Source organism: Megalobrama amblycephala, linkage group LG14, assembly GCF_018812025.1.
Source record: "Megalobrama amblycephala isolate DHTTF-2021 linkage group LG14, ASM1881202v1, whole genome shotgun sequence".
NCBI lineage: Eukaryota > Metazoa > Chordata > Actinopteri > Cypriniformes > Xenocyprididae > Megalobrama > Megalobrama amblycephala.
Window position 1 is genome coordinate 26572339 of NC_063057.1, and position 16926 is coordinate 26589264.

A 16926-nucleotide genomic window follows, 5' to 3' on the forward strand; every position below is an offset into this window, starting at 1 on the left:
CTTTCTCAGTCCTGTTGAGCTCATAAAATGACACCATCATTTTAGTAACTAAATATTTTACTTTGTAACTTTCACACAATGCAATATCAAAAGTATGTCTACAAAGAAAGATTAAGCTATTTTACAAGGTACAGTACAAGACAGGGACCGAACATGAGCACCCACCTATATTTTGACTTCACCTCACTCATTTGATGTTGTAGGTCACTCAATCTTGCCAACATAATGCAGCACAGTCCCTCGTATGCCTCCACAGACATGTTAGTAGGACAGACTTAAAACGTTTTAAGATTGGTTAGGGGCAAATGTATCCTACTGCAGCTTTTTACAGACACATACAATGTCCATATTTCTGTCCTGATGACCTTTGCTAGGTTAATGTATCAGCATTAATACCAGTCATTAGCTCATTCATTGAATATGGCTATATATATCTTAAGTAATTTTATGCATATATTGCATGTATATGCATGTATTTTTTTTTTAGACCAAATGGCATGAAAAAGAAAGACCTGTTAGTGTTTACTCCACAAACCTGTCAAATTATACAGTATCTCAGAGACAGTAATGAATACTTACTCCCTTCTTTCAAGTCACCTCTGACCAACTTTATATCATCACCTAATGTCTTGGAGACACCAGCCAGGAACTGCCAGTGTTGTTTCATCTCTTTAATGAGAATAGTCTTTTCTTCTTTTAAACGAGACAACAGCATTATCTTGTCAAACACAATCTTCTTTTGTCTCAAGGGCACAGTGGATTCTGTAAAGATAAATACTGGTAATAGCAAAAAAGACAAAAAGATTGACCGACAGTGAAAGGCCTTGCAATGTGATATAAAACTACATACCGTATTTTCCAGACTATAAGTCGCACCGGAGTATAAGTCGCACTTATATTTCAAGGCCCTTTAAATAAACACTTTACTGGTCACCAAAGGCATGGTTATAATTTTATGCTTGTCTACTTACAACTTAGATGTTTAAATATGTTCATTGATATTTACAAATAGTTAAAATGAGTGTTTCCCCGAGTGCCAATATAGAATAGACCAGCCAGACAAGTAAAAAAACTGTGACTAATAGTCCGTAAAATACGGTAATAGTGGTAAACAGATGCACTACAAGTCATTTGTCCCAAGCCATTTAGCATTTTAAATGCTTAAATGCTTATATCACAAAAGTGATGCATCACTCTAAAAAGCATTTGAAGTTATTTTGTGAAGTTGTTTAATTATCTTTAGGTTTAATCTTTGTTTAACTGAAGGAAGTTTAGGCACATCCAATTTTTAATTTCATCAATGCATTGGCACAGGGAGTCAATGGGGCTGTAGTCGTTAGGTGAGAGGGCTAGGTAAATCTGGGTGTCATCTGCATAGCTGTGATATGCAATTTGGTTCTTTCTCATTATTTGGCTCAGTGGCAGCATATATAGGTTGAACAGGAGGGGTGCAAGTATTGAACCTTGAGGGACTCCGCATGTCATGGATGTCCACTCAGACTTATAGTCACCGATACTCACATAATAACCTCTCCCTTCTAAGTATGACCTGAACCATTTAACACTCTGAGGTCTAAAAACGCGCCGGCGCGTTTTGCAGGTTTTTTTTCACATTGCAGCAAAACAGACTTAAAATACTCTGTCATTTTTTGTCATAGAGACATAAATAATACATCAATTGAAACTATAGAATATCTCCTTTTATTTGTATACACTCAGAGTAAAAACAAAATGTTGTGCTTTTTGTAAAATAAAGAAAACTAACATGATGCGTGATCTCTCATCTCCCTCTGAACGAAGTCCAATCTGATAGTTCTCAGAAAATGAAGTGTAACTTAGTGAATACTAATCACAAAAAATTCATACTTATGTCTAACAAAACGTTGAAATGTCAGGTTTTAAATCGTGCAAGTCAAATCGAAAACAAACATTCTGTGTTTATGTAATCTGTATGAAAAGAGAGCCATGTCAGAAGTCCGTGATTCAGCTCATTACCCACTAATGCGGCCACACCCACGGAGCCAGCGCTATTCACAGGCAAATTCAGAGACAACACATGCATTCATCATCTCAATCGTGTATTTATTGCCTTGAAAATTGTTTATCTGGATGAAAAAGCCATGGTTAGCGATCTCTGGAAGACATTCAGTAAATTCCTGTTTGTTTTCTTCTATTGATAAGTTTTAAGTGAGTTTTTGTTTCTTTAGCGCCCTCCGGCTGTAGTATGAATTGGTAAACACCATTCATGGAATATCGTCTTCTTCTTAGGTGAATTTGTGGACTAAAATGCACAGAGCGCCCTCCGGCTGCAGTATGAATTGCAAACACCAGCGCTCATAGAGATAACAATGAATATTAAATAAAAAATAACTCCTCTGTATAGAAAATTGACATAAACATATGAGAATCCTATATTTCTCCAAATGTGCATGCTTTTAAACTAAAAGCCTATATTCAGACTCTTTGCATCACAGAAATACATTATATTTTAAAGTATAATATAAAACCATTATTTTATATTGTAATAAAATTTTTCTGTATGTTTCATATACCATGATGAGCTTGAGACATCACAGAAGTTTTTTTTCACAGCCTACCTGACTGAAATGCCTCATTAATATGCAAGTCTTTTCAGGTCATTACTATTCAATTCTTTTGTCTTCACAGGTGAGAATGAGCCATTATTCATGGAGATTCACGCCTCCTCGCATACCGTGTTTCTTGGCAAAAAGTGTCTTACAAAAACTAAATCAGTATATTGTTATAAATGAAAGAGTAGTCAGCATAATTTTTACATAATTTTGAAGCAAAAACTCTAGTCTACAACCTTCAATACCCAAACGTCTTGTGAACACAGATTTAATATACTTTTATTGGCCTTATATCAGTGACTTAAGTTTTTTGTTTTTTCAGTAACCACGCATAAACATTATTCCTTCAAAAACACAAACATGTACATACATGTTCCTCACATATTATTGTAGCCTAGTTTGTGCTGAATACAGTGTAATGACACTTGTGTCATTAATATGTTTATGAACAACTGAAAAAAGCACAAATGTCAGGGCATGTCAAAACTTCTCCAGGCCCCAAATCAGCCTCAGACTCCAGAGGGTTAAGGACCATCCCAGAAAGCCCAACCCAGTTTTCGAGCCTGTCAAGAAGAATGTTGTGATCAACAGTGTCAAACGCAGCACTGAGGTCAAGTAGAACCAGCACTGATAATTTACCTGAATCTGTGTTTAGGCGAATATCATTTATTATCTTTATGAGTGCTGTCTCTGTGCTGTGATGCGGTCGGAAACCAGATTGAAAGTTGTCAAAGTATCCATTCAAGCTTAAGAACTTGTTCAGCTGATTGAAAACAACTTTTTCAATGATCTTGCCTATGAAAGGAAGATTTGAGGTTGGCCTGTAGTTGCTCAATATGGTGTTATCCAGATTGCTCTTTTTCAGGAGGGGCTTAACAACTGCAGTTTTCAGGGATTTTGGAAAAGTCCCAGAGAGAAGTGAGGCATTTACCACTTCTAGGAGATCTGCTTCTAAACAGTTAAACACTCTTTTGAAAAAAGATGTGGGAAGTGTGTCAAGGGCGCAGGTTGATGTTTTAAGGTGCTGTACTGTTTCTTCCAAAATTTTACCATCAATTGCTTCGAAATCAGACATAATAGCTACTTTCTGAGGTTGTGATCTGATCTGTTTTACCCCAGTGCAGCTCAAGGATGTGCTGATCGCCTTTCTGATATTATTAATTTTCTCAGAGAAGAAGGAAGCAAACTCACAACATTTGCTGTCTGAGAGCATTTCACTAGGAATCTGACTTGGGGGGTTTGTTAGTCTCTCTACAGTAGCAAAAAGAGTGCGGGTGTTGTTTAAGTTTCTGTTTATAATATTTGAGAAGAAGGTCTGTCTAGCTTTGCCTAATTCCACATTGAAAGCATGAAGAATATCTTTATAGATGTTATAATGAATTTCAAGTTTTGTCTTTCGCCACATGCACTCAGCTTTTCTGCATTGTCTTTTCATATTTTGCACTGCTGTTGAGTTTCTCCACGGTGCTTTTTGTCTGCCACTTTTCTTCCTGACTTTCACAGGAGCAATGTTATCAATAACATTCTGTACTTTTGAGTTAAAAGAATCAAGGAGAAAGTAAAACTAAGTCATTACTTGGAACTGAAAAATTTGCTGTTCATCTTCAACAGAAATTGTTTTTTAAATCGCAAGAATTCAGTCTTGCTCTTTTTGGGCTGAAGACTAGTCCTGTGATGCTAAATAACCTTTCACATGCAGTGGAGGCAGGTGTGTTGAGCTTCACAGACAGATTGCACACAGCTTTTTAGTGTTCTGATTTTGTGGTGGGCAACTTTTTCCCTCCAGGCTTCGGTTGGTCAGTGTGGTTGTTCCCCAAATACACACTGCCAGCTCTCTCAGAAACAAGCTGTCCTTAACATTCAGCTGTATCTTCCATTTTTCACAGTGTATAACTACACCTTCACCAATATTAACCTTGAAGAAAAATTTAAAAGTTAAAAGGTTAGTTCACCCAAAAATGAAATTTCTGTCTTTAAATACTCACCCTCTTGTTGTTGCAAACCCGTAAGCTCTATCTAAAAGTATTTTGTTCAGTCCCCATACATCTGTATACACTTGAATTAAAGTAACACTATCTCTAGTCAGAGGTCACGACCACTACTACAGATAAGCTGACCAATATTACTTCTCTTACAGTAGCTTTGGTTTGGTCATTGAGTGGGGTGTGTTTGAATATGCGTGTGCATGTGCGTGTACAAGAGTTCAAGTGTTTGTGTGTGTGTGAGAGAGAGAGTAGGGGGCATCACTGTTCGACCTGACACCTAGATGAACACTTTACAGTTGGTTTTGTGACTGTAAATCATTCTCTTTAAATGCTATTGAAGGTAGAAACGTGAATATCAATGTCGTAACTTTAGAGATGGTCCCTTAATTTGCGAATATCAAACGTTCAACGTCAAAGTAACCAGGGGAAAGTAACCGTAACCGTAAAGACACTGAATTAAACATAAATGCAGCTTTTCTGCGTTTATACTGTCCCAGATAATCATCGCACATTCACTTACCGCTTGCTCCATTTCTGTAAATCCGTTTTTATGAATGAACGATGACTTACTAGCTATTGCTCTGGTCTTCGTAAACAGCTGCTAGTGGCACCTGCTGGTGAAGAAGACTAACAGCAGATGGAAATCATGCATTGGTACTCTACTGCTTTTCCTGCAGTTCCTGGATGTGAAATGTTGAATTTTCTGCCGAATTTGAACCACTGAATTTGTGGAAGCAAATTTGTAAAGCGAAATAAAAAAAAAAATTGGCAGTCGAATATTATAGGTTGTATTTTTAAACAGAATGAATATTTTGGAAGTAAAATCTGAAAGGTGAATATAAATGATTTAATTTTTAATAATGAAAATGTGTGTGAAATGTTTTGAATTGAAATATTCACAGCTTAAACTGCCAGTGGGGTAATCAAAATAATCTTATATCTAACCAAAAATAAACTATATAATCTTGTTTTCAGTTTGGATTAAGAGTATTTAGCTTATCCCATTGGCAGAAAAAGAAAGAAAAAGAGCGCTGGATGAGGGTGATATTTGCCTAGGAAACAAACGTGTAAATGTCTTCTAGTGTTTGTCAATGATAAAGCAGCTGTGTGCAGCTTCCTTAAACTCATCCCATGATGATTACATCATTTAATGTCATTCTGATAACCATATCCTCAAACCTGTCGTGACACAATATTCCTATTTTTATACATTTATTTGATTTAACTCCACAACACACATGATTTGCTTTATTAATGCTTTTATTGATTAGAGGAGTGTTTCAGAGTAGGTATTGGGAAGAGAGTAAAGCTTAGAAAAGATTCACATGAAGTTTAATTTTAAAATATCATTTTTTGTAAAGATAAGATCAGAAAGTGTAAAATCAATGTAACTTTGGAGCAGCATGCCTGCATATGATCTCAAGCATCTGTTACACAAATATAGCCCATTTGGTCTGCACAGCTCTCATCGTTCCAGCAACGGTTAGCTGTAGGGTGGAAAAATGAAATAATTTATTCTGAACATTATAGGCACTTTGTGAAATCCAAATGAGCCATTACATGTTACTGTATGATATGAAATTATAATATTGTAAATTATAATGTGAAGTATTCAAAAACCAGACTGCATGCTTACAGGAAAAGCTGATCTCCAGACAGTTCTCACTACCCACATTGTTAGGTTCTGCAGAGCACCAGTTGGTAAAGTCATTCACAGTTCCATCACTCCACAACCACTGTCCTTCCTAAAGAGCAAAGACATGATTATAAGTGTGCACTACTGTACTCAGACTTCAGTACGGTGCTAATTCATTTCAGCTTTAACCCATCTTCATTAGCACATTTAGAGCAGAAATTCCAGTCTACTAATTCTCGATTAACAGTAGTAGACATGTAGACACAACATTATTTATAGTTAACAGAATGTGTTAAAGGGACCATAAAAAACAACAACAAGTGAAACTGAAATTACAGTCTACAAACAAATAGGTCTCTTTAGTACTGTAAGGAACCCCGCATCGGGCCAAAAACGGACTCCGACGCCCCTGGGCGAAGGTTAACGCGTGTATGCCTTTTCAGCGTCTCTATTAAAGTTCACTTAATTTCACTCGTTTAATCTGACTCCAATTTCAAATGATTATTACACTTAGGTTGTGTTTCCAATTAGAAATTCATCATTAGTTATGCATTAATTTAGATATTTGATGATTCTGGATATCCCATATTTCAATTGTTCAGTCATTAGGGACCCGATGCCGCACAGAGATACTCGCCCCGGGATTTCGCGGTAAACTCACGGACATAAACTCGCCAGTCTGATCTTCGTCAGAGGGTGTAATAAGTTGGCTAATACCTTTAGTCGGTTGCCTACTGCTCACTCGAACAAAAGTGTATTTTAATTTAGCCACTTCCATACAACTTGCTAAATCAGTGGTAAACAGAAATCAAAAGGTCTTCAGATGAAGTGCCTACTGCTCCTTCATTCATGCGCCTTCAGTTTGTTCTACCCTGGACACAGATTACGGTAGCATTAGCCTCCCATAATTTACTGGTAATGATGATATCAGGAGAATCCAGAGTAAATCAAATATAACATTTTATTTGTCAGGTAAAAGTGTATCATGCCAATTACACAAATAACCAATTAAAAGCCAATTCAGAAATGATAAATGCATAACATCGATTACTCAAAGAAATGCATATACACACATCTCTGTGGGGGCCTCTGGCTACAGAAGATCCCACCTGACTGCTTTGCTTTTTACCTTTTATACCAGGACCAGAACAAAAGGATCGTAAATGTTTATTACACCAACACCTGTTTTGGGGGAGAGGAGAAGAGACACCACCCAAAAAGAGGACAGAATTTTCCTTAGTTTTCCATCTTCTTCAATACTAGTGACTGCTGTGAAATTGAGACCATTTTACCAATCACACTGAGACATTTAAAATGATCCCAAACATGAAAGGGGAAAAACAATATATATATACAAGTTATATTATACATAGAATATAAACTTTTAGTGACTTGAGGCAGGGGGAAGGAGAGTTTGTGTGTGTGTGTGTGGGGGGGGTTGCATACTGTAGATGTGTGAGGGCAAGGCGTTGTCCTATGCTATTCTTTTAAGATCTTCTCTCCAGATAAGCTTTATTGCTTCATTGCAGGATGCTTGATCTCAGTTTTCGTTTAGCAGGAAAATCAAGCCTTACAGTACACACAATTTAACTTACTTGTTCACCATCATGAGCACCAATCCAAGCATGTGTGGAAGAAGAAGGCAACAGACCCAGCAGAAACTCATTTTCCGGTTTATTGTGCACAGATGCGAGATTCGCACCAAGACCTTGGCAGTTCCTCTAAAGAGACAGATTTTTATTGTCAATACAAAATCGAATCTTTTTAGCATAAGTGACTTTTTAAACACCATTTTAGTCATTTTCAAACAAAGTCTGATCGATTATTTGCTCAGTATCAGTTTTTTTGTATTATTTATTTGCAGAAAAGAAAGGTTTACTTTAAAAATAATAAAAATCACCATTCCCAGTCTTTAACTACTATGTATTCATATTTAAATTAATCAGTTGATTCAGTGCACTTATTGTTTAGATACATGTACTTGCATTTAAAAAAAAATACCTGCAAGTAATTACATCTGTAATTAATTTCTGTAATTAGATCAATGATTACACTGTTGACCTTTCCTTACACCTTAACCCACCCTTAAAACTACTCATACCACCATAACTGTCCCTAACCTTACCTGTGTCCACCTCAATAGCAGCACAACTGATTTGCAATACAACATCAACACAAAAAAAAGTATATTGTACCTGATTGATTTATCTAGATGTAGTGTAAGACTCCTAATGTAAAGTGTACTTAATGTAAAGTGTGACCAAATATTGTTGTAACTTAACACATTACCTCTGCTGTGATCCAGTTAACCGACTGAGAGAAGTACTTGAAGCAACGGAGTCCAAAACTTGACCATCCAGCGGGGCATTTCAAGACTAAATCAACTGCATCCAGTACATAAATGTTAGGGCATTCGTAATATTCACAGCAAAGTATGTTTTTATTTTTTCATTATTATTTTATGTAGTTTATTTTATGTTTGTGTGATTTTGTTCCTAAATTAGGTGTACTTTAACACTGCAAATCCCTCATTAATCATGTAAATATTAGTAAATGGAATAGAAATGGTTTTTACAATTACATGTTTTGGTTACCTTCTGAATTCCCCATGGAGAAGACGATGAAAAGAAGCATTAGACTTCTCAGCACTGCCATGATGAACCTGAAATGAACCTGAAAATGAATAAGCAGGAAAAGTCAAATGTCTGCGCTCATATGTGGATTCTCAAAAGACAAAGATAATTTAGAAATGTTATTCAGTAGGTTTTTGTTCCCAAAACTCACCTTGGTTTGGTTATCGCCTGTAGAATCTCAGAGGAAGAGTTTGTGAAGTTCCAGAAACAGCTCTGCTTTTATATTTTACTTAACGTCAAGTGCGTGTGAGTTTATAGTCACGATGTTATGCGATTGTTTGATATGTAGAATTTATGTACACTGGAAATAAAATCCAAATATTGGAGAACGGTGAAAAATTAGCCTGTAGAATAAATGTTAGTTCAGCCAAATATATTTCTAAGTATTTTGAATATTTGTTAAGTGTTAAGGTAAATAAAGGACATATTCCCCATTAAATATTTGAAATAGCATAAATTATGAATTACAGTCATTTCCTTCTGTATAAACTTTAAGAAACATCTAAAACATTTTGAACAGTGCCTGTTTATAAATTCCTAATGTGTATTTCTAATTCATTCTAATATCTGATCTAGGAAAAAATGAAAAGTCTGTCATCATTTACTCACCCTCATGTCGTTCCACATATGACTTTCATCTGTTGAGTATAAAAGAAGATATTTTGAGAAAGGCATACTGTTTCCTGAAAGAATTAAGTTTTTCTGCTTGCAAATTCCGGCATGTAAATAAATAGCAAATCCGCCGTGGGCCGAACGCAACTGGCTTTTAAAGGGAAAGGGAGATGAGACTCTGATTGGTTTATTGCACTTTTCACCCAAAACACATCCATTACTCATTAAGAGAATAGGGACAACCCTTTTAGACCATGCACCGGGTGCGCTACCATTGTTAAACTAGCAAAAGTGGATTCGGACACGCCCTAAGTGTACTTGCACCGTGCGCTTTAGATGATGTGCTTAGATTGTTAAAATAGGGCCCTTCATGCTATTCTGCATTGGTCATCAAGTAATTTCTTCTTCACAGAGCTTAAAAGTCACGGCACGATTAATTACTCTTTTCATCACTATACCACCACAGCAAAAACTGTGTCACGAATGTGGCTCCCTCGACTCGTCCTCCGGACCACCGGAGGGAGCCATCACCCGAATATTGACTGTTCACCATCTGGACTCCATTTCCCATAGGCCCTCATTCCTGGGACTGATTACACATGCACCTGCACCTCATCACACACACTATTTAAGCCCTTCACACACTCACTTACTTCGTGAAGTCTTGATTTGCTAAGGTGATCATTTCTGAGTGTTATTTCTGTGGACTGCCTTCTTGTTATTACCTGGACTGATTATCTCAGATGAACCGTTGCCGCCTGCCTCGAACTCTGCCTGGACTCTGATCTCTGTTTGCTTGCCGCCTGTCTCGACCATTGCCTGTGACCCATTTATGATTCCTGCTGCCAGCCCTGACCTCTTGCCTGTCCCTGACTACGGTACTGTCTTTGCCTTGTTGAACTTGTTATATTTAATAAAGACTGCAAATGGATCCACACGCCACTGACCCATCATTACAATGTGAAAGTGTTACAATATAAAAATATATTAATATCCTTAATGTTAGGAGTGATTCATTGGGTTTAATTACAGAAAAATTTGCTACTAATTAAAGTTGCCAGTGGTATTGTTTAACTCCTGGGTTCTTGTTTAATCATTTATCATATGCTATATTCTTAACAAGAACTCAGGAGTTAAATATCATCACTGGCAACATTAAGTATGTTTTTTGTACTTTGATCCATTTATAAGATAAATGTATCTTAAATGTTATCTTAAAAGTTCAGTTCCCTTCTGTTCTTATTAATGAGGCTGTCACTAATATTTGAAACATTCTCTCATAAACATGTCCTAAACACACTTTCAACTTTAATTCCAGTTTCCTCTTCTGTGTTCATGATAGGGAAGCACCAAATTTTATAGAAAACAGGAAGAAGAAAAGAAGTCCCTGAGAGAAAATCAATGTTGAGCTTTTCAGGGAGTTCAGAGAGAGTTCAGTATAAGAATATGTATGTATGTATGTATGTATGTATGTATGTATGTACTGCCATTCAAAAGTTTGGGATCGGGAAGATTTGTAATGCTTTTTTAAATAAGTCTCTTCTGCTCACCAAGGCTGCATTTATTTAATTAAAAATACAAAGGAAAAACAGTAATATTGTGAAGGATGCATTAAAGGTCCCGTTTTTTGTGGTTTTTTTGAAGCTTTGATTGTGTTTATAGTGTGCAATATAACATGTGTTCATGTTTTGCGTGTAAAAAAAAAAAACACAGTATTTTTCACATAATTTACTTATCTGTATACCGCTGTTTCCACTGTCATAAAAACGGGCTGATGACTTCCTTGTTCTATGAAGTCCCTCCTTCAGAAATGCGTAACGAGTTCTGATTGTGCCAGCGGTTCCTGTGTTGTGATTCGACAGCAGTTTAGCGCATCTTGCCCGGAAAGGTCACGCCTCTTACCATAACGTGGAGATGCACGCGCTCAGTGTTATTGTAAACATGTCTTTAATTTTACCCTATCAATTTGAGCCGGAATCAGACCCGGTGATTGGACTGCGGGATGAAAATAACAGCGTTTCGACGACATGGCGACAAACACACTCTACAAACGCAACTCTTGTGTATTCCTGTGGGCAGAGGTTAGTCAAAAAACTGTTTTAGTGACGTCATTAAAGAAGGAAGTAGAGGGATGTAGTCCAAACTGGCCGTTCGATGTAGGCGACTTCTGTTAAATAAAATATCTCGCTTGGCATTGAACTTTGAGCTTTAAAATTTTACAGATTTTATTTATACTCTAACAACAACAACATTACACACTAACTAAAGTTTGAAACATGGGATCACAAAGAACGGGACCTTTAAATTGATCAACAGTGACAGTAAAGACATTTATAATGTTACAAAAGCTTTCTATTTCAGATAAATGCTCTTCTTTTAAACTTTCTATTCATCAAAGAATCCTGAAAAAATTTACACAACTGTTTTAAAGTCAGAAATGTTTCTTGAGCATCAAATCATCATATTAGAATGGGTCATGTGACACTAAAGACTGGAGTAATGATGCTAAAAATTCAGCTTTGATCACAGAAATAAATTACAGTTTACAATATATTACAATAGAAAACAGTTTATTTTGTATTTTTAATCAATGCAGTCTTGGCAAGCAGAAGAGACTTGGAGATCAGGGCTGGGTTGGTTACTTTTAAAATGCATTTCACTACAGATTACAAAATACATGCTGTAAAAAGTAATTTGTAAAGTATTTCGTTAGATTACCCAAGTTTTGTTACTTAATCTAAATACTTTAGAATACTTTGGAATACTAATAAGTATGTATTGCATTGGCATTGGGGGAATTGGTGATCCTCTGCCCATCTTGACTTCTGAGAGTCACTGCCACTCTGAGAGGCTCTTTTTATACCCAATCATGTTGCCAATTGACCTAATAAGTTTCAAATTGGTCCTCCAGCTGTTCCTTATATGTACATTTAACTTTTCCGGCCTCTTATTGCTACCTGTCCCAACTTTTTTTGAAATGTGTAGCTCTCATGAAATCCAAAATGAGCCAATATTTGGCATAACATTTCAAAATGTCTCACTTTCAACATTTGATATGTTATAATTTATTCACAATAGAATATAGATAAGTTTATGAGTTGAGATATGTGTAATAAATAACACTTTTTATTTCTTATTACACAATATTCATCAATTAATACGGAGTTTTACTCCAAAACAGGACACATTAAAATGTCATAATGGAAGACACAAGGCAATAATTAACCCCATACATATTAAAAAACACCCCAATACTTCACATTTAAATAGTCAAACTAGAAACTGATCAAACGTGGTACACTGCAAACAGCACAATATGGTGATAATCATGATGGGAATTATTGCACACTGCCCAAATATACTAAAAGGGAAGAGAACCCCTCAAGTATAGTATTAAATGCAATAGACAAACCAAAAAAAAAAACAATACAATACAAAAATACATGCACCAAAAAAAGGTAAAAAAACAAAAAACAATACAGAGAAAACAAAATACAAGACAGTCTCTTTCCCCGCGTCTCACAATGCGCCCTACTGGACGCTAAGTCCAGTTAACCAAGAATAAACAAAATCTATTAGCGTCTCCACAGTCACAAATATAGAACGCTTCAAACAATGGTGCGTCACATTTTCATTCCCCTGTGCTGTTGAAACGTGTCGAAGTACAGCAATAGCTCGCTCAATTGGCTCGTCGCCCTCAAACTTACATCACTTTATATAGACGGCTGACCTTGAGTCACGTCTGCTAACGCCACCCACCTGACCTGATTTCCCATTTACCACATATGTAAACATCTGTTTTGTGAAATAGCTTATTCAGGGCAGTACTAAATAAAATTATCATGCAATCTTTATGATGTCCTATTTTGTTGCAATTATTAAAATGTTGCATATTCTGCAAGGGGTATGAAACTTATGAGCAGAAACATGGCTTAGGATGCTTTTGCAGACTGTCAGAGAATAACCAATTGCTTTTTACATTAATTGCCCATCACAGTATACAATCATGTTTAAATGACATTCTGTTCCTCTCCTCAACCGAGTCTCCATTCTTCATGTCTTCGACCTCCAGTCTTCTGTTCCGTCTTCTCCTCCAAGTCTTGTGGATTTGATCTTGAAAGTAAATACAAAAAGGAAAATGTTCATTATCGGTGACTGCAGCTTAAGTTGTTAGATTAAATTAAAAGTTGCTTACAATTATACTGTAATGCTGAATGGCTATAATTAATGACTAAAATTGAGGAGGGAAGTGTAATGGAGACATCGGTATCAGTGATACTGGCCTTTAAGATCCCGTTAAACAAATTTTAAATTTTATCACTGGCAACTTTAAGTATGTGTTTTGTAATTTGATAAATTTATCTCATAAACTGATCTTAAGTGTTGCAAAGTTCAGTCCCCTTCTGTTCTTATTAAAGAGGCTGTCACTAATATTTGAAACATTCTCTCATAAACATGTCCTAAACAGACTTGTATATTTTCAGTTTCAACTTTATTTCCAACTTCCATTTTTGTGTTCATGATAGGGAAGAACCAGAATTTATAGAAAACAGGAAGAAGAAAACAAAGAACTCTCTGAGAGAAAATCAAAGAGAAAGTTTGTGGTTTTCAAGTAGTTCAGAGAGAGTTCAGTAAAAGAACATGCACTAAAATATAATAAAATAAAACACATTTTTGAAAAATGAACATTTTCTAATAAGCTGTTTTTGTCCTTCCCCCCTGATAAATGTGCTCTTCAGAAAGTTCAGTTCAAGTTCTCACATCGCTCTGATCTGCAGTTCAGCAGTGTTTTATTCCTGTCTTGTCTTGTTTTATAATTTAAACTTTACTCTTTAACATATAAGTTTGGTATCAGAGAATATTTTAAATATATTTATACCATGGTCTGCCTGAATACCCTAGAAGGTGTGCAGTAAAACCATTCAATGCACAGACAGTTCCAAGTCCGTCAATCACCGTTCCATATTAATGTGCTGCTTTCACTGAAGTACATACACTGCAAAAAATGCTTTTCTTACTTAGTATTTTTGTCTTGTTTCCAGTCCAAATATCAAAAACATTCACAATTTAAAAAGACAATGACAAAGTAAAATGACATAAGATATTATGTCTTTGTGCCAAGCAGGATAGAAAGCTGTGGGAATGGAACTAGTGCTAATGAGCGTCAGCTGTGCGCCACACCGGCCTCGAGTCTACAGTGAAGGGGATCAGGCCTGGGACAAGTTTTTATGCTGCAGTTGCAGTTTATGATGCATGAGGGGCTGCAGTTTTACTTTCATTTTGTTATTTGTTTTTGGATTAAAGTTTATGTTTACTCCTTCCCTGAGCCTTTGTTACAGTCTTGTTTTCTGAGATTTTTTTTTTTTTTTTTTGCTAAAATCTAGCAAAATGGCAATGGTTTAAGAAAATTAATTGGTCTCACTTTATTTTAGGTGTCCCTAATGTCCCCCTGTAGTCAATAATTTTATCCCTTAAAACTAATCTTTGATCATCAAAATTACATATTTAAATGTTTTTTCCTTGGGAAAAAAAAAAAAAATCTTCATGCCTTACAATAGCTTGAATGTATTTAACAACTTTTTGTCCATTTCATTCATGATATTGTTATGTCAGTGCAGTTTATAGCTTATTTTCATCACTGTGGAGTATACAGTTTAATTGTATTAAACTATTTTTGGAAGCATTTAATGTGTCAACTCTCAGTCATACCTGCTTAATCATGGCTTTAGTGGTTTTAAGGAGTAGGAGTTGGTATACATATTCAAGGGCACACAAAGATGGTTGGTGTTCATGATCATATCTGAACCATGCTGGCTAAATGAGTGGGAATGCACACAGGCTTATGAGCTACAGGCAAAACAAGTCAAAAATGTACATTTTGGTCGAATTTGAGGTTTTCACAAAAATGAGGTCATTAAGTCCTCGTTCAGCAGTTTCAATGCTCCAAATAGCAAATAAACATCTAAAAGTATCTTTATTTGTATGTTTTCTGAGAGGAATACTTTTCCTTTGACCATAAAAAAATGCTGTTTTTTCCTGCCCGCTTCTAGATAACTCATGCTTCCTCTCAGCACAAGTTTGGTATCATTTTAAAGAGCAGCATTCCAACTTTGTGAATATTAATAGTGAATTCTCGATGCTAGGAGTCTGAACCAATGAAATGTGATTTTCAAACTCATGCGGACGAAACAATCAAAACGATCTTACTGGCGCTCACTGACGGATGCGCACAAAGACGCCTCAGGCAGCGCGCAATCCCCATTCACAAATATTCAAAATATCCGTTTTGATGCGTATTCACACAAACATTATCTGTTATGTCTTAAGTGAAGATTTGGTTAACTGTTGGGGAAAAACATCTGATGTGTAACATTATATTAGATCAGTGCATTACAGATTGCAGTTTCATTAATGTAATTGTGATATCATGGGGAAAATGTTGAATATATATTTTTCCTATAGATATTTGTTTTTGACTTGGTGTGTGCCAAATTTGGTGTTATTAGCAGGGATTTTAAGGTATGGTTGTTTGGTAAGATATGGTGATTTTGTTTTGGAACTTCAGAAAACTCAAAAATTGACTTTTTTTTTTTTTTTTTTTTTTTTTTTTGTCTGATTCAACAAAATCACACATAATTTTAAAGGTTTTTAACATAGAATGTGAAAATAACTATAATTTTTGAAAATTTGCTCATTGCGACTCATTTTGCCGGCACAGGTCATATTTGTAGTGAGCCAGTCTGAGCTAAAATGCCTGATTTGTTGTCCCAGTCTCTAGCCCACACAAGGGATTTGTGGCAAAACAGGGACAAAAAAAAATCAGGAACTGTAAATGAAAATTACAGAAGCGTAAATGAAAACTCTGGCAGTGCATTTTTACTTCCAGATCAGCAAAAGAAAGAGAAAACAGTTACCAAAGCATGCAGTGTAATTAAAAAACTAAGTCAAAATTAAACTAAATGTCCCTGCGATTTCTGAAAATGTTATTTATTCTCCAAGAAGGCAAGAAACTTTGCATGTTGATACATTTTGCATATATTTCAAAATGTTTTTAAACCGGTCTTTAAATATTGACATTAACAATATTACCTCTGTTTTCAGTGATTGTCATGGAAAACATCTAGAATAAATATGGGTTTGTTAGTCTTTCTCTGAATAACTTTTCTCAGTTTCCTTGTATTGTACAAACAGACCACAGCTCTGAACAGAGATGTTTTCAGGTTATATCATTTTATCATGACTATTTATGTCTCACCTGACTCCAGCATCAGTGAAATAGCCTACTGTAATGTGAAATAGTCTATTGTATGTGGACGTGAATGTAGCTAAACTTTATGTAAAATGTAGCTGAACTTTAGCTTCTTCAAATTTAGCTTGATGCATGTTTATCTGGTTAAATTTGCTTAATGCAGAAAGCATTTTTTCAAAACTTGTTAGCACAAAATGTATTTTAATCTAAGAAGAGCGCC

General features: G+C 35.7%; 1 protein-coding gene across 2 annotated transcripts; it reads right to left on the reverse strand.

Moving 5' to 3' along the window:
* Positions 1-5818: 5818 nt before the first annotated feature.
* LOC125246347 (ladderlectin-like) lies at positions 5819-9076 on the reverse strand. 2 transcript variants are annotated; one of them, XM_048157317.1, is made up of 6 exons: positions 8997-9076; positions 8807-8874; positions 8502-8596; positions 7808-7933; positions 6213-6321; positions 5819-6063 (listed from the first exon to the last, which is right to left on the reverse strand). In XM_048157317.1, exons 2-6 carry the CDS (start codon positions 8865-8867, stop codon positions 5996-5998), a joined length of 459 nt encoding a protein of 152 aa, XP_048013274.1. In that variant the 5' UTR covers positions 8868-8874; positions 8997-9076; the 3' UTR covers positions 5819-5995. The 2 variants fall into 2 exon arrangements, with proteins under 2 accessions (XP_048013274.1, XP_048013273.1); XM_048157316.1 differs by having other exon boundaries at positions 8807-8885.
* Between the last annotated feature and the right edge of the window lie 7850 nt (positions 9077-16926).